This window comes from Notamacropus eugenii, chromosome 1, assembly GCF_028372415.1.
Source record: "Notamacropus eugenii isolate mMacEug1 chromosome 1, mMacEug1.pri_v2, whole genome shotgun sequence".
NCBI classification, from domain to species: Eukaryota; Metazoa; Chordata; class Mammalia; order Diprotodontia; family Macropodidae; genus Notamacropus; species Notamacropus eugenii.
The window spans coordinates 162,897,966-162,924,505 of NC_092872.1; the positions used below are offsets into that span (position 1 = coordinate 162,897,966).

General features: G+C 38.8%; 1 protein-coding gene across 2 annotated transcripts in view; it reads right to left on the minus strand.

The window, feature by feature from the left end:
- The window catches only part of ST8SIA2 (ST8 alpha-N-acetyl-neuraminide alpha-2,8-sialyltransferase 2), a 94,346-nt gene that overhangs the window by 50,437 nt on the left and 17,369 nt on the right, over window positions 1–26,540 (minus strand). The window contains exon 1 of one of the 2 annotated variants that reach the window (XM_072617463.1): window positions 1–26,540. This exon is cut by the window's right edge and continues 16,820 nt beyond it. The exons of the other annotated variant lie outside the window; for it this stretch is intronic. Within the exon in view, the coding sequence (XP_072473564.1) occupies window positions 1–41 (41 nt within the window). The 5' untranslated portion in view covers window positions 42–26,540. 2 annotated transcript variants of the gene reach the window in all.

A 26,540-nucleotide genomic window follows, 5' to 3' on the forward strand; every position in this document is an offset into this window, starting at 1 on the left:
TGCCTATAGGGTCCAAGGTCTCCCAGTGCATCCTGGGCCATCTCCAGTCATCCTGGTGAATATCTGGTCACTGGATTCAGATGGCTCTGGAGGAGAAAAGAGGCTGGTGACCTGCACAGTCCTCCCTCACTCAAAACAAAGTCAAGTGCAAGTCATGCCATTATTTCTCTGATGGGATGGTCTTCTTTGGCAACGAAGGATGAACACAAGAACAATACATACTGCCCATGCTTTGCTCCATGATTCAATGAATCTGAACCACTTTGACCAAATGTGTCTCATACTTTTCCCTTCCTCTTCATGTTCTATCTGCCAGGAAGGGCCTTCCCTCTACACCTGTTCAATTCACTTCAGCTTAGTTCAATTCAACAAACTTTTATAAAGTATCTACTGTTTGTGGAACACAGTGCTGAGCACTGAAGGAGGTACAAAGTCCTTGCCCTCAAGGACCTTGTAGTATAATAGAAATCCCATACTTCCTTTAAAGTCTACATTAAATGTCATCTCAGAAGTTTAACTATTTTGAAGGGTGAATTCCCTGGAAGGGTAAATCCCTTTGATTACAACCTAACAAATGACTATTCAGCTTCTACTTAAAATCCTCCAGCATTAGGAATTTACTAACTTATGAAGCAATCTAACTCTCTTTAGGTAATTTTCATACTTATTTTTCTTTTATTTAGCTCTTTGGATTTAAAGAAAATAAGGATTTTCCTCATTCACATAACTAACTAATCTTCAAATATATGATGAAAGGAAGCCTTTCCTCATGGCCTCCCATCTATCAAGATCTTTCTTTTCTCAATTTTCATAAAGCACTTATCTTGTATTATTTTGTATTACTGATGTATGTAACACATCTCCCTGTGTGGCTACAAGTTCCATGAGGGTAGGAACTGTGTCTAATCTAGTCTTTATATCTGCCTCCAGCCCCATGCCACTAAATCAGGGGTGGGGAACTTGCAGTCTCGAGGCCACATGTACCTTTTAGGTCCTCTGGTGCAGCCTTTTGACTGAGTCCGAATTTTACAGAACAAATCCTCCTTTTAAGAGGATTTGTTCTGTGAAGTTTGGGTTCAGTCAAAGGTCTGCACTTGAGGACCCGGAGAGCCACATGTGGCCTTGAGGTGGACCCTTGCTCTAAATCTTTCTCTCTCCCTTTTAAAATAAAGTAACAAACTGCGTGTAAACTGCTACATAGTTACTGGAAATTTTTCTGTAATTCACATTCCACTCATTGCTGAATCTTTGTCCTTTTCACCCTGGTGACCTCGGGTCAGCCCTCACAGGAGACAAAAATCAATAAGTGAAAAAGTTATTTTCTACCTTTCAAAGGCATGGTGCATGTAAACTGGCTCCATTTCAAGATAGTCCCCATCCCAGACACTGAAAACAAAAAGTCAAAATTCTTAGTTGGCGTCTTTAAAAGTAAGCATATTTGGGTGGTTAGGTCTGAGGTGTTAAACTCTTTTCTGGTGAATTTAGAAATGAAGAACTGGTTCTCCTCCTTGCAAGATTAACTTTCCTATGTGTGCCCTTAACTCCATCCTTGACTCTATGCTCTATAGATCATTCTCCTCTCATAAAACTGGCATAGGTCAGCCTATGCTTCAATGCCATCCTCTCCCGTTATCATCTTGTACCTCTCCTCTCTGTCTATTTCCAAACTTTTAGAAAGAATTATTTATATTTATTGGGCACACTGCTGCTTGTAAAATTGTTACATGTCCTATAAGACAAATCTATCCTAATTCTAGCTTCCTTTTCTCCCATCCCCATTCACTTCAACTCTACCTCCCCCTTCCCCATCTATCCAACATCCCACTACAATCCTGCCATTGTGCACTAAGGAATTCCCATTCCATAGTGAGCAAATTTCTTTTCATCCTGGGTCTCCTTCTTTCACATTCTTATTATTTTACAATGAGTTATTTCCTGCCCTCCCCCATGCTACATACTGACTGTTACCTTGGACACCTTTCCCTACCCTAGGCAAATCATTAAGAGCATAAATTGTGAATTGTTAAATCATAAGTTCAATTCCTCTCTCTGTGCAAGCGTCTGCCAGTGACAATGACTGGCTAAAAAACAAACGAACAAACAAAAAACTTTCACTGGCTCCCTATTGTTCACTTAAAACATTCCAACTCTAGCATTTAAGACTCTCCTCAATCTAGCTCCAACCCACATTTCCTATCTTGTCCCCCACTGGCCATTCCCCAATCTTACCTTGCTCTCTTCTGCTTCCCTGAAATTGCTTAGGCTACACCTTATAACTGACACATTTTCCCTTCATCTCTGTATGTTGTATTTTTCTTCCTTAAACATCTTGGTCATTTGCCACCTTCTAAAAGAAGCCTTCACTGGACTTCCCAGCTTAATGTTCTCTCTTTTCTCTTCATATATTTCCAGGAAACTTTGATTTCCCAATTGTTCTTGTCACATTGTACTTCATATCATCATTTTTTGCTTACGTTTGTTGTATCTGCACATTCGACTGTAAGATCCTCGAGGGCTGAAACTGAGTCTTTTTCTCGATGTGTCTCTAATACCTAGGACAGTGTCTTACCTATTGTAGGTGATTAATAGGTCTTTTGTTGGATTGAATTGAACTGTTAGAAGCCTGATGTCAGAAAGGGCCCAGTTTTGGAGGCCACTCTCTCTTGCTTATGGGGAGGGAGTTCATCTCTTATGGTGAAGAAGCCCTCTCCTATTCTGCATATGTGGATGCATCTGACAGTAGTAGAACCTGAGATCAAGGAGGAAACTCACAGATCAACTTAATGACAAAGGGGAAGTAGCTTCTGAGACACTCTATGCCATCAACTTGAGTAAACTAACCCAGAGAGACCCCATTATTTTGGATTAGACTCAGTCATTCTTTTCTCATTGTCAAATCCAAAAGACTTGGTGATGTGATGTGAGCTTTGGGAGGTAGTTTTTACAGTCTGATGCTGAACACAGCATTTCTGAACCAAATTTGCTGAACAGGCCTGTATGCTCTGGGGATCACCCTGAGTTATAGCAAGTCCTGGAAGTAAGCCATTAAAAGCTAACTTGGCTGATCTGATCTCTAGGGAGAGATAGCCTAGAGACTGAACATCTGAATGGGTGTTCCTTACTTCACTGAATGAGTCTGTCAAGGGACTGTCTAACTTTGGCTCTCAGTTACCAACTCACTCTACCTCTTGGCAGAGCTCTAATTAGGAATGCTTGAGCCTGGGACAAATTCACTTGAGCAGGTTAGGTTGGAGTGAGATAGAGTGTTCCAACATCAGTGGTTCAGAGGACACTGACCACGGGTATAGTTAGGTAAAAAGTGAGCAGTGCCCTAGAAAGTCCCAAATGCATCTTTTGAGAATTTGGAGAGGATTTGCTAAGATGATGGGACCCTGATGTGAGTGGGCAAGGGGTGATAGCATTGTGGTTCTATGGGAGACCATAAGATGAGTTGCAGAGGGAAATGGTTTCTTTCTCGTCTTTGTCAATAACCAGCCCCTTTCCCTTTTTCGGTGCTCTGAAGAAAAGCCAGGGTTCCCTGAAGTTAGTTATGACTCTGGGCCTTGGGAAATTTTTCTCCATCTCTAAGCAAACCAAGATCAATATAGAAATTCTCTGATATCTTTGGGGCTTCAAGGTAGCCTTTCCATGGAAAGTACTGTCATTTAGAAAAGGGACAAATAATCATCTTTCCTGATGTCTACAGCTTCTAGTATCCTCTATCCCTAAATTATCTTGCATTTATTCTGAGTATATAATCTGTATATACTTTTATATGTACATGTCTCCACCCTCAAAATGTAGAACTCTTTGGGAGCAGGCATTGTTTTCATTTTGTCTTTTTATTTCCCAGTGCCTGACAGGAAGTAAGTTTCTAACAAACGTTCATTAATTGATTGGTTATTTCCAGATCACGGGGGCAGACAAGGGTACAGATGTTGAAGATAAGGAACCTTCATCTTCTTGTATCACAAAAGTTCATCTTGGACAGATAAACCTTCTAAAGACTCCAACGGGCAATATTATGCAGACTCTACCAAACGGATGTGTGGAAGACTAGTGTATTTTTTTCTTTAACTTTTACATCCAGAACTTGAAAGATCTCTGTGTTAAATTTGGCTTTTTTCCTGTTTCATTCATTTCTTAATAGGACCTAATACAGAATCAGTGCCCTCTTATAGAGGGGTGGGAGAAGCTTGAACTCTCTTAGGTCTACAGTTGCTGCTCTAATGGGTCCCATCAGAGCCACAAGAGAAGAAAAGGGAAAGGCTGCATAATCTATTAAAATCTGCTACATTCTTTTTATTATAAAATTCCTGGAGGGCATCAGAGTTGGGGAAGACTTTGAAGTAACTTTGCTTCCTAATTCTTGATGTCTTTCCCTTCTAAGTCTAGGCTGATCCTAAAAGAAAAAAAAAAGCAGTGACCTCACTTCCACGTGAATGAATAGTTTCTTCATGGCTATTGTAACCTTTGATCAAAAGCATTTGTCTCCAAAGTCACAGGATGGTGCTTATATATCTCTCTATCTAGTGATCAATCTACATTTATATATATATACACACACACATATATCTACATATATGTATGTATGCAGGTATACATATGTATGTGTATCTGTATGTATGTACATCCATCCACACACACACATACATATATCTGGAGCCAGGCAACTAGAAATCTAGGTTCTAGTGTCTGTTCTATCTTTGACTGAATAACCTAGGACACAACCTTCACAACCTTCTCTTTTTGTTTTCCTATCCTCAAATTTATTTTTCCAGTTGGCAGATTTGTTTTTAATTTAATTTAATTTCTTGGTTATATTTTAAGTTCTGAACTGTCTTCCTTCTCCCTTCCCCACTCTGCACTAGAGAAGACATCCATTTCACACATACAAACACACACACACACACACGTACACACATAAAATTATCCTATTCATAATTCTGTTTCTCTGTGGATAGCATCTTCCTTCAAAGGTCTTTGGTAGTGATCTGAACATTTACTACTTAGAATGGCTTAGTCCTTCACAGTTATTCTTTAAACAATATTGTTGTTACTACATATACTATTCTTTTGGTTCTCCTCAGTTCACTCTTTATTATTACATGCAAGTCTTTCCATGTTTTTCTAAAATCAACCTGCTTATCATTTCTTACAGCACAGTAGTATTCCACCTTTCCTCCTATTTAAGCAAGAGTTGTTCTGAGGATTAAAAGAGGTGAAAGTGCTTTGAGAAGGAGGATGTACTACTCAAATGTGCCAAGAAGAATAATAAAATTTAGGGCAATCTGTTCAGACGCTTGGGAATAGAAAGAAAGCTGCAACTTGGGAGACGCTGAATTTCCTCTTGGAATATCTATTTCTCAGAGAAGTTGATTATCAACATTGCCATCTCTGTAGAGAGCAGTTGGAGAAGAGGCATTGGATTCAATAAATCAGTCAATCTTAGAAGTTTAGAGCTGATAAGGACATTAGAGATCACCTCGTCTAGTGGTGTCACACTCAAATAGAAACCCTGCTGGCTGCACATGGACAAATTAACAAATTATGTTGTGTTATATTTTTATTTATTTTGTTAAGTATTTCTTAATTAGATTTTTATTCTAGTTTGGGGTCTACTCAAGAGGTTTGCTTGACATCTTTGATCATGTCCAGAGTCCTCAGTTTACAGGTAAGGAAGCTGAGGCCCAGAGAAGAAAATGATTTGCCCATGGTCATGGCTAAAAAAATGGTCTATTAGATTTTACCAGACATTACTTCAAAGGGTTTTCTGTGTCACACAAGTAGATCTGAGGTATTCTGCCAACCATCCAGTGTCACTGAGCCATCTTTTTTTCAAGTAGTCTCTCAATTTCATTTTGGAAATACTTCTTTAAAGGAGGAAATAATTAAATTCAGTGAACATATATTGAGATGGCTAGGGTGTATAATGATTAAGAACACTGGACTTGGAGTATGGAAGACCTTGGATTCTTAGCTATGTGATCCTGGGCAGCAGATTTTTCTACCTTGTCAAAGGGAAATATTGAATTCCTATGAGATAAACTGGAGATAATGACAGCACCTACATCTCAGAGTTATTGTGTTCAAATGAGATAATATATACAAATATAATATAAAAAGCACTAGATAAGTGTTAGCAATTATAATTATGACTGTTTCATGACACTTCTTTAGTCTATAGGGATATGAAGGGAAATAAATGAAGCAGCCAATACCCTTACTTACATTCTCTTGGAAAGGATTCTACAACTGGGAGATCAGAAAAGTCCTTGTGTAGGAGGTATCCCCTAAGTTGTGTTTGGAGAGAAGCTAGGGACTCAGTGAGGAACAGATGAGAATTCTGGAGATGATCCAGAATTGGGACCAGCTGCGCAAAGGATGGTAGATGGTAAATACATTGTGGAAGATGGAAGATAGGCAGGAAAGTGTTGGAAATTAGCCCATATCAGCTCCTAAGAACTAATTGTAAATTTTTGTTGTGAGTGTCAACTCTTTGGAAATTAGTAAGCACTACAAATCAGTGCTTGCTTCGTTATTTTGTTGATCGACCAGAGAACAGATCAGATTGATTGATTGAGAGAGTGTGTAAAAGGAAGTAATGTGAAATATGACTGGAAAGGTAGTTCCAAGGCATTGTGGAGGGTTTTAAAGCCACACTAAGGATTTTTTATTTTAGAGGAAAAGAGGGAAATTCTGAAAATTTTTTTTAGTAGGGTAATGACATGGTCAGATCTTTGTTTTAGAAATATTAATTTAGTAGCTCTATGGAGGGTCGATTAGAGAAATGACAGACTGGAAAGAAAAAGAAAAAAAAACTAGGTGACTATTGCTATGACTAGGAAACAACAGTTCTCTCATGTTTGGGTTCCTTTGAGCACCAGAAGTAGGAAGAGTAGGTTCCTTTTCGGTTTTGGGTCTGGAGGGATATTATTTTCTCATCATGATAAGATATTTCTTGTAGTTTTTTGGCAGAGGGACTGTTTTTTTTTAAAGAGGTTATTAGAATGATGCAATCAATATAATATCATCTACACTGACGGACCTCACCATTTATAGAGAATCCCTTTTCCATTTGGACTTGATACTGAACATCGATGATAGTAGCAAATGTCTTTATCAATATTGCACCTTCTTGCTTCACATCTTGGTTCATATGGATAATCAGAGTCATTGAAAGAATTATTTCTGTGGTTGCATCTTTCAAGGAATCTTTGATGATTTGTAACATGGAAGGAAGCAAACAAGCATTAATTAAGTACCCACTGTTCATTTGATCCTCACCTCAACCCTGGTACGTATGAATGGAAGATACTTTATGGAAGGAGGAAATTGAAAGCATTATTCTTCTCTATTGAATCATGTTTGTTTATAGTCAATAAACATTAAGTATAGTGGGATGTTATATACTCTGTACATCTTACAGTCAATTGTGTGATGATAAAGGTCTAGTCTACTGTAGAATTTCATGTATGAATTTTTTCTTCTAATATCTTCATCAAAGATGCTCACTATATATATGGAGATTATCTCAAGTTTTTTTATAGGTTGGAAAGTAGGCCTATGGGGCAGTTCTAATTGGTTTTTCAGCTGTCTTATTTGAGTAAAAGTCAGATTGGAGATTCTTCCCCACATTTCTATTATTTTCCCCTCCTTCCTTGAGAATTGATCACCCAACACCTTCAAAACTATGTCACCACCAGCACAGATTTCTTCCATGTAAACTTGGTCAATTCCATCTTTTTTTCATATCCTCTTTTTTAGTGTCATTTCCACTTCCTCCAAAGGCACATCCAGGACTGTGATATTAGATTCCAAATGTGTTAACTCCACTATCACTGATGATAAAAAAAGTTTATTATAGAAATACTGACAGATATTTTCCATTTCTTGTCTGTTTGTTGTGTTCCTTTCAATTTCAAGCTTGAATGATCTCAGGATAATCTGTCTCAATTGGATGTATTACCAAGGCTGTAAAATTGTTTTTTTTACTCCTGCTTCTTATTGTTTTATGAGGCAACACTAATCATAAGGTTTCACCATCCTCCTCCATAAGATTTAGCAAATAAGTTTATATTCTAAACTTTTACTGCCTTAGGCTGTAATATCTTTCTAATTAGAAAAAGATCAAGTGTTTTCTAGCAAAGGTGATTTCTAGGCTCTTTTTTCCTCTTTGCAGCAACTGACTTAAATCAGTTAAACTTAGGAACATCTAATAGTCTGTATCTATGTCTGTTCTTGTGTCTCTTTCCCATTTTCAGCATCACTAAGTTGTTTAAATAAAGCCTCTTATTGCCACAATTAGACAACATAGTTTCTCACTTTTATTTACTTCTTCTGAAGTTATTGATAGAGCCATCTGACTCTACACAGTCTTCTGATTCAGAAATTCCTCCTAACAATATCCTGTAAGGTCTTATTGTTTAAGATATAGCCAATTTCATTTTTTTTGGTGATATTATTCAATACTAATTATATCTAGAACATGCTGACTCTCGTGAAGACATTATTTGTATACTATAGGCATGAGTCTTTTGTGTATTCTACATGCCTTTGAATTTTTTGTTCCATCATGTATTTCACTGTCCTCCCCTAGGATGGCCTTTGTATTGAAGTTATGTCTGTCTGTCTGTCTGTCTCTCTCTATATATGTGAAGAAGTAACAATAGTAATTATGTCATTTGTATAGAGCTTAAATATTTGCAAAGCAACTTATAAATATCTCATTTTATCTGCACTAGCCCCGTGAGTTAGATGCTTAACTTGTCCCTGCCCCCACCCCTGTGCTGACCAAAGCATGGAAAAAACACCAAAATTTTCCCTCTTAGTTCAATGCACATACATATTTGTGTACACACACAAATATACAGAGAGAGGATTAATTTCAAAGGAATTATCAAGGTATTTGTAGAATTTCTCCTTATCCTCTGAAATAGATTTTGTTTTTTTTTTTGGATGCACGATGAGATGATCAAGTGTCCCATGAAATGGTGTTTTTTGTTATCTTTAGGCACATGATAAAATCAACTGCAATTACTCTTTTACTACTCCAAGAAGATCCAGTAAGCCATCCTTCCACTGAACTGTAAAAATAGCTGTCGTATTAAACCATCATAGACTTATGTGTTAAAGGTTCAATTTTTAAGATGCCATCTTTTCTAAGAATGAAGTTAGAGAACCTTGGGAAATGTTCTCTCCTTTAGTTGGATATAACAGAATGATGAATCCACAAGAGAACATTGTGGAGAAGGTGAATGTAAGCTCTTTGTAGGCAGAGGCTGTTTCTCATTTGTCTTTGAACCTTCAGTGCCTGGCCCAGCACCTTGCACAGTGCTTAATGAGTGTTTGATAAACTGAATCAAAATAAATGAATCTGGTCATTTCAATGAGTTTTATTTGTCAGTGAAATCTGGACATATTAGTCATATCAAATGAGATAATATTTGTAAAGCACTTAGCACTGTGGCTGGCACATAGCTTTTGCTATGTAAATGCTTCTTCCCTTTCCTTCCCCAGTGTCTTCCTCTCTTAATTATTTCCTATTTATCCTGTGACTTTCTCATTGAGAAGGACAATTACTGAGGCATGATAGACCAAAAAGTGTACAAAGTATTAGAAAAAACAATGGAATTTGGTGTTGGGGGAACCTGGATTTAAATCCCAGCTCTTCTTTCTTTTGTATTACTTTGAGCAAAACTTCCCCTCACTGGACCTCTTTCCCCAACTGTAAAACGAGAGGGTCAGAGTAGATGACTTCTAAGTGCCCTTCTAGTTCTAAATTTCTACGATTGACTGATTTATTGAACCAAGTACCCTGGATTCCTTGTTGTAACTTTAAATCCTGAATCTATTCAAGAGAGATTCTGGCCTAAGTAGCTTTTGGGAGGGACTGGAAATGGAGCTGTCTTAAAGTGCCTTTGACTGATAGCTTGATCTCTCTGTTTAAACACCCAAGTCACATGGGAGTGAGATCTTAGGATCAGGTAAGGAAAAGGAACCCGGAATTGAAGTGTCCTATTAGACTTTGCCAGCCAATCTAATTTGAAGCATGAACTTTACTTAAGGTTAGAACAGAAACTTGCAACCTCCTGTGTTTATATATGGTTTGTATGTGTGCTTTAGGTTTTTTTTCAGTTGCCTAGAAAAAGTTCCTTTGAAAATGCTGACTTGCAATTGAATTAAGAGAAAAAACTTCTGTTGTTTTTTTTTTCATGCTTTGGTCAGCACTGGGGTGGGGACAGAGACAGGATAGGCACCTACCTCACAGGGCTAGTACAAATAAAATGTGATGATAAAATCAGATATTTATAAGGCTCTTTGCAAACATTAAACTCTATGCAAATGACATTATTGTTATTGTTACTTTTTCTACTCTCCACCTTCTATTACTACTACTGCTGCTACTACTACTACTACTACACCTCGTAGGTGGGTATAGTGCTGATGACTACTACTACTACTACTACTACTACTACTATTACTACTACTACACCTTGTAGATGGGTATAGTGCTGATGATAGCTAGTCCTGGATCATATTCAGAGTTGGGGAGATTAGATGAGTTGAGCCAGCCAGTGACTAAGAACCCAAGAAGGCACCTAAAAATAGGGTAACCAGTTGTCTCTCCCAAGAAGTGTTTAAGAAGGGAATGGCTGACCACTTTCTGGGATATTATATACAGGATTTATAATTTGGGTAATAATAATAGTTCACATGCATATAATACTATAAGGATTACAAAACACTTTCGTCACCATCACCCTGTGGGATAGATAGTGTAGGTATTTTTAATTCCCATTTTACTGGTTAGGAGACTAAGACTAAGAGAGACAGAATGGCCACAAAGCTACTAAGTGTTGGAGTCAGGATTTGAACCCTGTGATCATGCTTTTACTACACCCTGCCTTTAGCCTACCAGAATTGGGGTGGATGACCTTGGTGGTCCCTTCTAATTTTGAGACTCTGTGATGCGATGAGAGTTGAGACTGGCCGTGGATGGAAGAGCTCCTACTTGCTGCCACTTTATTTAGCAAATAACCCATGCTACCCTGTCCATTTCTCCTGAAAAGGTACTCTATATGTGACCTTCACAAAGCAGAGTATTAAAGGGGAGAGGGGTCAAAAGCATCGCTGAAGTGGATTCTGGATTTCTGATGTCATTATGAACAAGATTCTGATCCATCAAAGAGACTTAAAGGAACAAAAGGCAAAAACCTAATGGAGACTGTTTTCTAATCAAATATCCCTCATGATTTGGAAATGTTCCTTGAAAATTCATTTAAACTTTTCCCTGTTTTGTTGCAGCTCTGTATTTTTATTTAAAATATTCCCTTCCCCTAAGCCCCCACCTCCTGGGACTGAAATAACCCCTCTATCACTTGGGATTCAGTGAAATTAGAATTGGTGTTGGGGTTAATTGTGTCTGGATGCCCAAACTGTCCAGGGGTCTACCCAGGGCACTGAGATAATGGGTATCTGTGATTCTCTGGATTCCTGCCAGATGGGATCTTGTGCTGTGCCTGTCTACAAGGCAGCCCAGGCTCTTCTGATGCTTGAGAGAGAACAAGGTCAGACTGAATGAAAGTCAGGAAGGAATGACCAATGGATCACGAGTCCAGAGACTGGCTTGGCATGATATTTAGGTCTTGACTTTCAAAGCAGAAGCAGCAGACGTGAAACAGCCAAAAGGTTTCTGGAAGTGCTCTGGGATACACATGGCTTTTCATATCCTTGTTGCTTCTCAGTGACAGCAGCACCAACCCAACAAGATGCTTATTCGATTCAACTATGAAGACAGGGTCAGAGGATGAGCACAGATACCTAAGGACATGATTTTTCACACCAGATTTGGCAAACAACTAGCATCAGAAAATGAAACCTGGGCATATGTAGCATAAGTACCCGGAGACATTTGTGAGGGTCTGTTTCTAGGATCTGTTGAGTAAGCAGCTAATAGAAAAGTAACTACAAGGGAAAGCTAACCTGTTTTTCTGACTGGGAATCATAACGAGCACATTTTCCTCATCACCAGCCATCCTTCTCACTAGGTTTTAGCCTCCAGTCTTTCCTATCTGAAGACATATGGTTCCAGTAAATACTGCAGGCATTAAGTCCAACCAGAAGGAATTGGAGTAATCCTCTATCTCTTAGGTTTTCCAGCTGAGACCATCTGACATGCTAGCTTTGGTGACAGCCTTGGGTAGAGAGTCATTTTATTTTTTGGACTAGATTTGTGACTTCATCAGTATAGAAGAGGGAACTCCCTTCCTTGATACAAACTGATAACTCTTTTATAACTTACTGCCTTCAAGGGTTTGCCTGGGACCACTGAGAAATTAAATGACTTCCTCATGGTTACACAGTCAAAAGCAGGACTCGAATCCAAGTTTTCCTGATTCCATGGCTGGCCTTCCATCTACTGTCTCCCACCTCTTCTCCAAGTCACATAGATGAGGAAATACCTCAGGGCTCCTGTTTTAGGACATAGGAAATATAGGTGAATGAAGTTCAGAGCTTAGGTTTTGTTTTACATTATCATGGGGCAAAGTGATTGACTTGACTGACCATTATATCCACATTTCCATTGTTTAGGGATAGATATAAAAGTGTATGGCTCATTCAGCGCCTTTGCTTTCCTTCTCATTCCCTTCTGCTTCTTGTTTATAAGCACTGATGTGGACACCAAAGGTGGTTAGTGGCACAGAAAGGAGAGTAAGTTTTGCATGTATTAACATTTCTGATAAAAGAATTGGTAGAGAAGCGGGGAAGAAACTAAAGGCTAAGGCTTTTGGTTTACTGGAGAATTTCTAGAGAATTGAAATTCTCTGTGATACTATCATGAAGTTGAAATTGTACAAAGAAATATTCAGAAAGAAAGGAAGAAGAGACATTCAATTACTGAGCCTAGACCACTGGAACAGAAGGAGGGTACCTTTTTCTAGCTGTTTCAATGAAAAAATGTCTAATACTTTTCAGCATGTTATCTTAATTATTTTAATAATTGTGCCTTAGTCACCAAGATGGACAATGGAGAAATGATTTAATCCTAGACTTTTCCAGACAATGCACACTCTCAGAAAACATCTAATGTGAATGAGATCCCTTTCTGGATGTCAAATTGGGCAACTACTTCTGGAAGGCATTGGTAGAAGAGAGGAATAAGTTCCCCTTTAACTGTCACAGTGGATCTAGTATCTTTGTTTGCACTTCAGTAAATGATTAATTTATCCAATGTTCTCATGAGAATGAGGTATTTCCTCAGCTGCTGCTTAATGAAAAGATCAAGGTCATCCAGGTTTGAGCTTCTTTCTTTCCTTACCCCTGATCTCACAATGTCTTTGTATCTGTACTCTGCACTCTGACTTGGGTTGTCTGTAGTCCTGCATCTGCTAATTAACTCATGGGGTGCCCGGGACCAGCTCACATCACATCTGAGTCTTAGTTTTGTTGTCATAAGATATAAACCTGAAAGGGGCCTTAGAAGTCATTTATTTCAATTCTTTCATTTTATGGATAAAGAAACTGAGACTCCGAGAGTTTCAGTGACTTGTCCACGGTCACACAGGGAAGAAATAACAGAGATGTGGCTTAAACCCAAAGCCTTGGACTATCAATCCAGCTTTGGCAAATGCAAGCAGAAGGGACTATTCATTATGATGCCCCTGGGATAACATGATTTCTAAAATGCCTTTCAATTTGAGCATCTTATGATTTTCTGATTCTATATTCTATCTTCTCTCCTATAATAGAAAAGGTAAGGCACCCCCCTCTCCCCGCCCCCCATCCCATCTAAGACTTACCAATCTCTACATCTGGATCCTTGTTCGATCCTAATTCTTCCTGGTTTATTGTAGAGCTTATTGTGCTCCATCAAGACCTTTTTTCTCTTGAATCATCAGTCTTCCCCTATCTGCTGGTTAATTAGCCAACAATCAGTTATTAAGTGCCTACTATTTGCCAGATATTGCTAAGTGCTAGGGATACAAAGAACGGGAAAACCAGTCCCTGTTCTTAGAGAACTGACATTCTAAAGGGGAATTGTTGTTCAGTCTTTTCAGGTGTATTTGACTCCTTGCAATGCAATTTGGGGATTTTTTGGCAAAGATACTGGAGCGCTTTGCCATTCCCTTCTCCAGCCCATTTTACAGATGAGAAACTGAGGCAAACAGGGTTAATTAAGTGACTTACCCAGGGGTAAGTGTCTGAGACCAGATTTGAACTCACAGAGATAAATCTTCCTGAGTTCAGGTCCTGTATTCTATCCATTTTGCCCATCTAGCTGCCTCTAATAGGGGATCCAACATGTAAATAACTAGGTAGACATACAGAAAAAAATGGAAAGTAGTCTCAGAGGGAAAAGGCACTAACAATTAGGGGGATTGAGAAAGACTTCTTACAACTCTCCCCTATATTTAAAAAAATAAAATGAGCAAAAAGCCCCAAGCTTCCTTTTGACTTGAACAATTACTTGATGGATATGTTTTAGGGAAGCTTTCTTTTTGTTTGAGTTGGAATAGATGATTGTTGAGTCCCCACCCAACTCACAGATTTTGTGATTCATTGAGTCATTGATAAAATAATGATGGTGATGAGCAGCACAGAGTCCTGCAGCACTCCATTGGAGACCTCCTTCCAAGCTGATATTGAACCCTTAATGAAGATTTTTGGTTCTGATGAGTCAACAAGTTTCACCTAATTGTTCTATAATGTAGACCCCATTTTCCATCTCCATACCTTTAATACAAAGGTAGCATGAGAGACTTCATCAAATGCTTTGCTCAAAACTAGGAAAATAGTATCTATAGCAATCCTCTGATTTACCAGTTTAGTATTCCTATCAAAAAACAAAATAAGGTTAGTCTCGCCAGATTTGTTCTTAACGAAGCCATGTTGGTTCTTTGTGGCTGATGCTTCTTTTTAAGAGTTTTATTAACCATCCCTTTAAATGTAAGTGTGAGAATGTTGACTGGAATCAAAAGCTTGTTCATAAATTCTTTCAGGTAAATGAAGCTTATTTTTTAAATGTCAAAGTTTTATTTTTACTTTAATGATTTTGACAGATTTCCTCTGCCCCCCAGATATATGTTTTCCCTGCTTTAAAGTGAGAATATCAAACAAAATTTGTGTTTCCTTTGATGACATGGGGTCATTATTAGAAACACTAATTAGGATGCTCTAATACAATGAACAGTTTGTTTCATAGATATGTCGATGGTAAATAGGAGGGCGATTTACTCCTTCACAAAATGGCCTCAGACTGTTGTTATAAAGAATTGAAATGTAGACAGAATTAACAGTTTTTCTGTAGTCCTTCTGTCGCCTTTCTTTGTTGTTAGCAGTCATTCTCATTACTGTCAATGTGTCCTGCTGTTGTAATTTTACACATAATTAATTGACTGGGTAAAAGCCCAAAGGGGGTTCTACCACTCCTGTGGAGTAAAGTACATGGACTCAGTGACAACTCTTTGCTGCTGAGAGAACTTTTTGTTTATTTTAAGGTTTTTGTATCTTATAGGATTGAGGCCATCAAAAATTTGAAGTGAAATGAGCATTTGGGGCTTGGAAGGAATTGAGATGAGGCAGGACTTCATTCTTATAGGCACCACAAGCTCTAGTCTTGTATTTGGGGCTGGGAACCCAATTGAGACCTATTTTCTCTTCCTTTTTGCTCTTTCTTTTCTTAAGAGTCTATGTCTGGAATTAGGGGCAGCTAGCTGGTACAGTGGATAGACCACCAGTGCAGGAGTCAGGAGGACCTGAATTCAAATCCCACCTCAGACACTTGACACTCACTAGCTGTGTGACTTTGGGCAAGTCACTTAACCTCAGTTGCCTCATCCTGGGTCATCTCCAGTCATCCTGATGAATATCTGGTCACTGGATTCAGATGGCTCTGGAGGAGAAGTGAGGCTGGTGACCTGCACAGCCCTCCCTCACTCAAAACAAAGTCAAGTGCAAGTCATGTCATCATTTCTCTGATGGCATGGTCTTCTTTGGCAACAAAGGACGAACACACACATCTAGAATCACAGAATTTGGGTACAGGAAAGAATCTCCAAAGGGCCATCTTATCTATCCTATTGCCTCTGGATAGCGCTACATTCAAATTACTCCAGGTTACCCTTGTCTTGGTGGAGATGGGTAGGTAGGATATAACCCAGGATTTGTTTACTTACTATATGACCCTGGGAAAAATTACTTAACCTCCATCTGCCTTAGTTTCCCCAGCTTTGAACATGGGATAATAATAACACCAACCTCCCAGGGTTATTGCAAGGACAAAATGAGATAATAGGATAATTTCACATATCTTCCTCTTTTAGTGCTCTCCAACTTTTTTTTGCCTTTAGTATGGATACTTTCCAAGTATATTTGGCTTGGTTTTCTTAATTCTATCTTCTTATCTTTCTACTTTCTCCCATGGTACATTGGGACTGTGTTGTTAGAATTGAAATGTGGTCACTTCACTTTATTGAAAAAAATATATTCCTCTTGAAATAACGGCAGGCCTGCTTACCTGGTTTTTTTCTTCACTTAATCTCTATATGTTCCTAGGCAGCTAGGTGGTACTGTGGATAGAGTGTTGGACCTGGTGTCAGAGAAACTTCGACTAAAGTCCAGCCTCAGACACTTACTAGCTGTGGGACCCTGGGCAACTCACAATCTGTTTCTTCATCTGTAAAATGGGGATAATAATAGCAGCTATCTCCCAGGATAAAATGAGATATTTGTAGAGAGTACTTTGTAAGCCTTAAAGTACTTATGTAAATGCTACCATATATTATCATCGTTCATTCTTATTAGCTGGGTCCCAAATCAAATCTTCCTCCCTCCCCTTGAGCTTCACCATCCTCCTTTGTAATAGTTTACAAGCGAGTTTATACTGTAAATTGTAAAGACTTCTCTCTACTTTGCAAGTAAAGGACATGTTTGCTGACTGTACAGGTCCTCTCATTGTGGCACTTGTGTTACATCTGTTGAATTGCTATAGGAAATAGTGATAAGGAGAGGGACTGGTTTTTGTTTTATAAATTTCACTTTGGGGGTGGAGGTAGCTTGTTTGAATGACTCAATAGGCAATCATTACCCATGGACTCCTCAGCTCATAGATAGTGGTCATTCTCTCTTTTGATGAGTTTCATGCTAGTGGATACAGCACTGGACCTGGAGTCAGGAAGACATGTATCCAAATCTGACCTCAGAAACTTACTATATGATCCTGGGAAAGTCACTTAATCACTGTCTGCCTCAGTTTACCCATTTGTGAATATGGGATAATAATAACACCAACCTCCCAGGGTTGTTGCAAGAACAAAATGAGATAATAGTTATAAAGAGCTTTGCAAACATTGAAATGCTACATAAAAGTTAGCTATGATTTTTCTCTAACCCAACTCTTCCCCTCATATTATAGCTGTTGTCCTTTGTTCTCGAAGAGGACCAAAATGACATCACTTATGCTAGAGTCTGACTGTGGCTGACCAGACCAATACAAGCTTGGAATGTTCTACCACAGGTGGGGCACAAATAGCCCCTGTGAGCATCTGCAGTGGATTCTCTAAATTTATGCATCCTGAGTTTCCTTTGACCTATTTCAATTCTGTTGTGCTCATGGAGCACAGCCCCTTCTCTGGTATGGGTATGCCATGCTGAGTGGTCCTGTGCCAGTGTCTCCCATGTCACACAATCAATTCCAAAGTTCTTAAGAAAGACCTTGAAACTTCATATTATGACTTCAACATACATATTAATGCTCCTTCAAATGTTCTGATTCCTTAGTTCTTTATTTCCCTTGACCTCCATTCTGTCTCAGCTACACACAAAGGTAGTCATACCCCTCATCTTGCTATCACCCACAAAGGTCTACTTCGTTCATGTTCATGAATTCTCAAATTCCTTTATCTTAACCAATATATATATATTTTTAACATTGCTAACCCTGTATTTTATTTTCACCTGGACATTCAAAGCATTACCACTCAATACTTTCTCAGACTAAGACTCTTGCACTGATACATTCTCCTTACTTCCAATCTTGAACTCTTGGTCAATCATTTCAAACTCTATACTATAGTCTCTTCTTGAATGTCTTCTCCCTTTGTCCTATCACAGATCATTCTTCACCAAACCCCAAACTTGGATCACTGCACCTCCTTAGCTCTTACTCATGTGCTGCTTAATGGAGCTGGTACAAATCACAGAACTGTGCTAAGTGAGTTCACCACAAATTTATGTTATCAAACCTCAACAGGGGCTGTATAGAAGCAAGGTAATGCTTCTACTCCTCTCTAATTGATTTTCCATCTTTTTCACTACAGCGGAGACTTTTCCAAATCTTCTTGTCTTTCCTCAACCATTTTCAGCAGCCCTCCCCCAGCCATCTCATCTGAGGACCTCAACAGACATTTCATCAAAATATCAAGCCCCATCCTTCTTCTCTTTTCTTCCCTCTAATACCATCCTTCTCTATCTCCTCCTTCACTGCAATATCTGATGACAAGGTGGCCATTTTCCCCAAGGCCAACTTCTTTACCTCCACTCTTAAGTTTATCCTCTCCAGTCTTCTCTAGCAGATTTCCCTCATTGTCATCCCTGCTTTCCCTCTAATACTCAGCTTCTCCTGGTCTGCTGGCTTCTTTTCTGCTGCTTACAAATATATCTGTTCCCCATTTCCTCAAAATCCTTCACTTGATTCTACTATGCCCACTAGCTATCACCCTAGATCTCTTCTATGCTAAACTCCTTGAAAAAACTGCATAGACCAGTTACTCCACTGCCTCTGTTCTCTCTTTTAAATCTATTGTAATCTGACTTCTGACCTCATAATAAAATTGAAACTGCCCTCTCTAAAGTCACCAATGATCTTTAATCTCCCAAGCTAATGCCTTTTATCAGCCCCAATTATTTTTGATATTTCTTCAGTACTTGACACTATTGATCACTTTCTCCTACTGGATACTCCCTTCTCTCCTACTTGACTGACCTCTTCTTTTCAGTCTCCTTTTGTTGGATATTCATCCTTGTCAAACCCCCTGTGAATGTCCCCCCACAGTCTCTTCGGGGCACTCTTCTCTTTGCTCTAGAATTTCAATCTCCCTTTGTGATTTATCAGCCATGAGCTTAATTACATCCTACTTTTAATTTAGTTTAATTTAATCCAGTTCTCCTCTTTTTTTTTGAGTTCATATCCTGCATCTTCAGGATATACAAAATATCCTACTGGACATTTTGAACTGGATTTTTCATGGGTATTTCCAAAACCGAACTTCTCTCTCATACTTTCCCTATTGATGCTAAAAGTATCACCACCCTCCAAATCTCACATGTTCAAAATCTTGGTCTCCCCTTTAACTTTGCACTTGGACTCACCCTACATATCTAATAAGTTGCAAAATCTTGGCATTTTCATCTTCACAACTTCTCATACTATATTCACCCTTATCATTAAAAAAAAACCACAGAGATATCTTTACTCAAGGATCCTGTGTTTGTCAATTTCAAATAAGATATAAAACGATGAGACTTAGATTTGCCAAGGAGGCTTATCTAGGTACAATGGCAAAGACTATGAAATCAATCAAACAAATAATCAATCAAGCAACCCTAAATCAAGGGTTCTTAATCTGTTTTTGTGTCATGGACTCCTTGGGCAGTCTTGTGAAGGCTCTGAACACATTCCCAAAATGTTGCTTAAAATAAATAAAATGTGCAGGAAACCAATTATATTGAAATAAAATTATGAAAATTTATAAAAAAAAACTCTCCAATGTTATGGATGCCACATTCAGAACCCTCTGGAAATGGAATGATTTCCTACAGAGAGGGAGGTCCTTCAGATAGTCCTATTTATGAATAATAGAGTGGTGACCAAATCAAGACCAATAGGGACTCTTCTATAAGGTCCATGATTTTCCTAAAGAGATGGGCCTAACAATCCATACAGGAAAAGTGGTTTAATAATGTTCCTTTCTAGACAATGATGTGTAATTGGATGGGGACCCATTAGTTTATTAGTACATACTTTCTGAGCAGGTACTAGAGATGCCCATAATTGAACAAGAGAGCACAGGCTGGATTGTATTGAAGTAATTATGTAGCACTTTGAACTAGCCCAGGTTCCGCAAAGACATAAAAATCCATCTAATCCACTTTTGATGATGCTATATGGCTGTGAATCACAGAACACCACAATGTCCAAAGAATCAAAATTGCAGATGACTCAAAGAGATGCATAGTGGGTATATAAATAGGCTGCAGCATATTACCATTGATGGCATGCATATAGTAAATGGTGTAAAAGGTATCATTACACCATGGGAAAAGAAGGTAGACTTGTCATGCAGTAAGAGCGAGAGAATGATGGCTGAGGTACCACCTTGACATATAATGTTAAAGACTCAGAGGAAGCTTTCCAATACTAGATCCTTTATGAAGGACATAGTCCCATAAGAATCATTCCAGGTGAGAAAGCATCGATGGATTTTAATCTGCTGCTTTGGAGTGAATACCTCCTTTGATGAAAGCATGCCTCCATTGAAGTATTGAAATAATCATTTTCATGATCAGAACTCAAATCAATAGAGTGTTTTGAGGTTAACAAAGGGCTTTCCTTAGAACAACTGGGTGTGGTTGCTAATGCAAGTGATATTATCCCCATTTTAAAGATGAGAACACCGAGGCACAGAGAAGTTAAGTGACTTGCCTGAAGGTACATAGCAAGTAAATAAGGGAGCAGCGACTCAAACTCTAAGACTCTTTCCATTGTATCATATTGCCTCTAGAGATACCCGTATGCCCTTTTATTAAAAAAAATTCAGAGAAGGAAGGAAGCACCTAAGTACCTACTATGTGGTAGGCACTGTGCTAAATAATTTACAAATATTATCTCATTTGATTCTCACAATTAACTGTAGGAGGTAGGTGCTATTGCTATCCTCATTTACAGTTGAGGAAAGTGAGGCCGACACAAGGTTGTGACTTTCCCAGGATCATATAGCTAATAAACGTCTGTGGCTGGATTTGAACTCATGTCTTCATGATTCTAGGCCCAATATTCTATCTAGTACACCACTTAAAAGAGGACTTCTTTTAGCATATTATGATGTCCCACAAATTTTGCAATGAAAGTTTACTTTTATCTAACCTTTGTTTACTCATTTATACTAATCCCTTCTTATCCTTACCTTAATGTAAATATTATTCTTTTTTTCCATATTCTGTTCAATCTCTCCATTCTAGTCTCTCCAGGAAAAGAAAAATAAGCACCAAATAATCTTTTTGCATCTCTCTATCTATTCATGCCCTAGTTCTCTTAAAATGGAAGCCATCTGACTGTATTTTGTGTACAATGCACAGCCCTCTGGAAAGTTAAGAATAAAAATCATCATTCCATAACCCAGGAATCATCAGTTTCTCTTTCTCCAAAACTGAAAATCTTCAGGAGACTAGACACTGCTAAGTAATGGCGATACAAAGAAAGACCTCCCCAAATTCCCTGTCAAGGACTCTCAAGAAATTCATGGTTTAGTAACTATGTTCAAACAACATATAGGTTGGATCTGTTGGAGATGCTCTCAGAAGAAAAGCATGGAGTTTAAGGAGGACAGGGAAAGGAGAAGATGGAGCTTTAGGCAACAATGGAAGCTAGGAGACAGAGATGAAGAGGAACAATGGGCGGATAGTTAGGGAAAATGACTGGCATCCGGAGGAGTGTCATGGGCAAGGAACAGACAGGAGGCCAGTGTCACTGTATCACAGAGTACCTAGAGGGAAGTAAAGCATAAGAAGACTGGAAATGTAAGAAGGGGCCACGTATAAAGGGCTTTAAAAGCCAAAGAGAAGATTTTATATCTTATTATGGAAAGAGTAGGGAGCCACTCATGCTTACTGAATGGTCAGACTTGCATTGTTTAGTGATTAGAGGACTGACCTTTGAGTCAGGGAATCCTGGGTTCAAATCCTCCCTCTAACCCATACTGACTGTGTGACGATGTGAGAGGAGGGATTAGTGAGAACCGAGAATGATTTCTAGCCTGAAAATTAGGGGAATTGAGTTATCATAGAGTATTAGAGCTGGATGGAAACTTAGAAGTCATTTAATCTGATCCACTACCTGACACATGAATCCCATTGTCCACATGGTCCACTGGAGGCCTCCAGTGAGGGGAATTTATTACCTCATGACAAACTAGAATACCTAGCCCATTTTCAGATAATTCTGTTAGTAAGTTCTTTCATATAAATGTTAAAATGATATATACCTCTCCATCACTTCCACTTAGTGGCCCTAATTCTGCCTTTTTGAACGACATAGAAGTCGCCTGTTCATTCTACATGACAGTGCTCCAGATATGACACACAGCTGTCACACCCCATCTAAGTTTTCTCTTATACCAACTAAATATTCCTTGTTCCTTCAACTAAACCGTATGTGACTACACATTGGTATCGCCTTCTTCCCTCCCCCGCCGCCCGGTTACCTTCCTATAAATGTACTCCAGCCTGTTAACATTTCACCTAAAATGTGGCTCCCAGAACTAAACACAATACTTCAGGTGTTATTTGAGTTTTGATAAATACAACCTGACAATTACTTCTCTTTATCTTGACACTTTACGGGGATTAATGCAGTCCAAGATCATGTCATTCTTGTGTCTCACTATTGTTGAGCTTTCAATTGACTAAAAACCTTACTTCTTTTTCCCCTAAATGATCCCCTGCTTAGTCTTTTCCCCCCCTTTCAGGGATGTACTGGTAAATGTTTAACAATTGGCACGCTGAAAATGCAGGATGCACTTTTTTAGTTTAATCTCCATTATTTAAATTTTTTCCACCGCTTTCTTAAGTCTAGACAGTCAACAAAGCAATAAATCAAGCCCAGAATTTGTAGCATTTACTGATTTCTAAGGTGTAAATGCTCTTACTGATAATTTAACACGGAAGTTGGCATGAGCAGGCTCTAGCACACCCCTCCCCCAGTCCCTGTACCTGTACCTTCAATATTTTAACCTAAAAACCCAACAATAATAGTATATAACACTTTAGAGTTTGCTTGTGAAGTGCTTTACATATGATACCCTACTAGAATGGAAGTATAGGAGTCAATGCTGAATCACCAAAATCAATCTTAGGTTCTAGCCTTCTATCCATCATTCTAGATTGTTGACATCTTTTAGGATCAAAATTCTGTCCCCCAATATAACAGCTATCTCTCTCAGCTTCCTGTCATCCACAGTTTGATAAATATATATCATTCATCTCACTTATAAAAATGTTGAGTAAAATAGGTCTGAGCACAGAGCCCTGTGGCTCAGCACAAGAGACCTTTTAGGCTGATACAGTTTTATTTATCTATATTGGGAAATAAAACTTTAAAAATTTATTGTGACCAAGATATGTCAGGGAATCAGCTGATATAGAAATATTAATGAATACTCTTTAGATTTATTAATCAGTACTCTTTAGCTCCTTAAACATTAAGAATACTATCATAAGTGTGTAGACTTTATGGAATAAATAAATATAGCTCATGGAATCTAGCTGCTATCTATCTTCAGTAAACCCCTGATCTGCCAACATAGTCATTATGCCAATAAAGGAAATAGAGTTAGTCTCACATGACTAGTCCTTACCAAACCCATGCTTGTCCCTAGTGATCACTGCTTTTCATTTCTAACTGTCCATAAGCCATCACTTTAATAATAGGTTGTAGAATTCTGATGGGGAAATCACACTAGATCAAGGTCACTTCTCTATAGTTTCAAGGCATTAAAAATCAGCATAGCATCATTGGCTTGTTTTTCAATACCTTTTCTATTCTTCATAATTCCTCAAAAATCATTTTCATTGCCTGCCTTCAATTCAGAAGGCAGAGGCGCTGAGTGAAAGGTGTTCATAGTTGGGGTTCATCTGAAAAAAGTGGGGGAGGCTAGTCTTATATACTGTGAAATAAAGTTGCAGGTACAACCTGCTCACTGAACAAAACAAATTATCAAAACTCTGCTTGCACTCAGATCCTTTTCCTGAATGGATGGCCATTTGGACCCTGGGCTATTGATTATCTGCTCTCTCAGATTCCCTTGACTCTTGGTACTATGTCCTCTAGGCATGTCTCTTTATCTTTAATCTTCCTAGACTTCCTAGATTCTGTATTTGATGATATGGTTTTTGATCTCATCTGACCTTGAGGAATTCTGATTGTCTGTCTTGCTTCAGACCTTTTCCTATTCTAATCCCCATAGCATTGTACCCTTAAGATTTCAGATGACACCATGAAAGACTTCTGGTATCTCTGCATCCCTGGGTCTGTCTCCATTGCTGCAACCTGGCCAGAGGTGGGAGGAAGGGAGTACCAACTGATGGCCATTCAGAGATCAATCACATGTGCAGCTTTGGTTCTGTACCCCAGGGGCAAATTTTGACCTGTCCAGGAGACCTGAACTCATTAAGGCGCTTTAAGTTTTCTGTTACTATCTCCTCAACTATCTTGGACTTAAAATCTCTTTTAGCCTTCCTCTCTCCTCCCAGCCCCCCATCACTGATTCATAGACCTAGAGTTGGAAGTGGGAAAGGAGGGAGAGGGAAGGGGATAAGAATTATTCCTTTAGCGACCTAAAGAAGCTCCTATTGAGTCCAATCCCTCATTTTACAGAATCCTTGGGAAGTTAAGTGACTTATCAAAGTTCACCTGTGTCTGAGGCAGGATTGGATCCCAGATGATCTACTCTTTAAACCAAAAGTGTCAAATAAAATGTAATTGGGAAATAGTTTTTAAAATAAACAAAAATATAATGGAACAGAGATAATGCTAATATGTGATTTTCTAAGTCAATTTGTGGCTGGCAAGGAGCCTTATGTAAGCCACCATTTCTTTTTGAGTTTGGCACCACTGCTCTATATGACACTGTCTTTCTCTTTCAATTAGAAAATCATTCTTCAAAACCATAACTGTAGTGAGTCACATTCATATAGTGTTTTAGGTAGTTTCCTCACAAAAACTCTTGAAGGTAGGCAGTGCAAGTATTATTGAGAAGATGAAGGAAGGCCATATAGTTTAGTTCTGCTTCCTCTTTATCTGTTTTCATAATTCTACTTGGCCAAAACATGGAGCTGATCTCCTCTTTGTTCTTTCTCTTCCCCAGACAAAGCCTTAAAAAATTCCCTTTTCTTTTCCTTAGCAAGTTTATTTGTTTATTGCTTTACTCTTTTTTTAACAAGCCCTAGCTCATTCTGGACTTCAGCCTTGTGGCACTATTCTTATCAGTCGTGTTATTCTTTAGGATTCTTCCTTGGTGATATGCCATCTTTTGTATGTGCCTTGTGTACCTATAGCTCACAGAGAGCTCCTTGTAAAGGTGCATTCTCTCTAAATGCATCCTTTTTTCATATAAGGATGTGGGGCAAAGTTCCTTTCAGACCTTGAGCTCCTGGATTTGGAGGATATAAGGGGCATGAGACAGTGCACATGAAAGGTCAGGGAAATTGAAGATTGCTACAGAAAGTTGGCAGCTAAGTGGTATAGCCTTGAGACTGAAGTCAAGAAGTCAAGAAGCCAAATCTTAGACACTTACTAGCTGTGTGACCCTGGGCAAATCACTCAATCTGGTTTGCCTCAGTTTTCTCATCTGTAAAAATAAACTGGAGAAGGAAATGACAAACCACTCTAGTCTCTTTGCCAAGATAGTGCCAAATAGGTTCATGAAGAGTCAAACACAACTGAACAGCAACAAAGGGAGATGACCTTGTCCTTGGATGTGGATAGTCATGAAGTGACCTTGGACAGTGGTCTACAATACACACCAGGGGGGTTCATATGTAGGGGGTAGGTGTGGAATGGCAATCCACACCTCCTGTTGTGCAGGACCTTGGATCAAATGCTTTGGTTAGTATGGTTGGTCTGCTAGGGTTGTTCTCTTTGAGGCATATTGATCTGAAGGTTGCCAGCAGGCTCAGCTGCTTCTAGCTTCCAGCCAGATTGAGTTCCTTGCCAAGGGCACCACTAGGTTCTTTCAGAAAGAACCACAGCTCTTATCCCAGGAGCAGCAGGAAGTCTCCCCACGTCTGCTCACTTGCAGTTGCAGCTATGAGGTCTGCCATCTCTGGAGAAGATGAATGCCTGCTTCTGGCATCAAGCACCCTCTCTTGAATGTTCTATAAGAGCCTTGAATTCAGGAAGCAATGCCCTTGAATTCCTTCTCACACTGCTGTAAGTCTCCATTGCCCATGAGAAAGGTAGAAGCGAAGAGAAATCTGTTTCCCCCACCCTACCAATTGTGTTCTGCTAAATCCATTAAATCTAGCTTTCTCTTTTATCTAGACCTCAGCAGGTGTGGCTGATCATCTTATCCAGTTGTGAGTAATTCCCTGTGCCCCATCAGTTGCCTTCATCCAATGACCAACTTCTTACAATCCTATCAAGTTAACTGAGAAATGCCTTCAATTTAATTACCAACTTATTTAGCTAACATTTTATTATGATAGCAAGTTGTTTAGAAAATTTCTTTGTAGTCTTATTAGGAAAAGTTACCCAGTTCAATCAG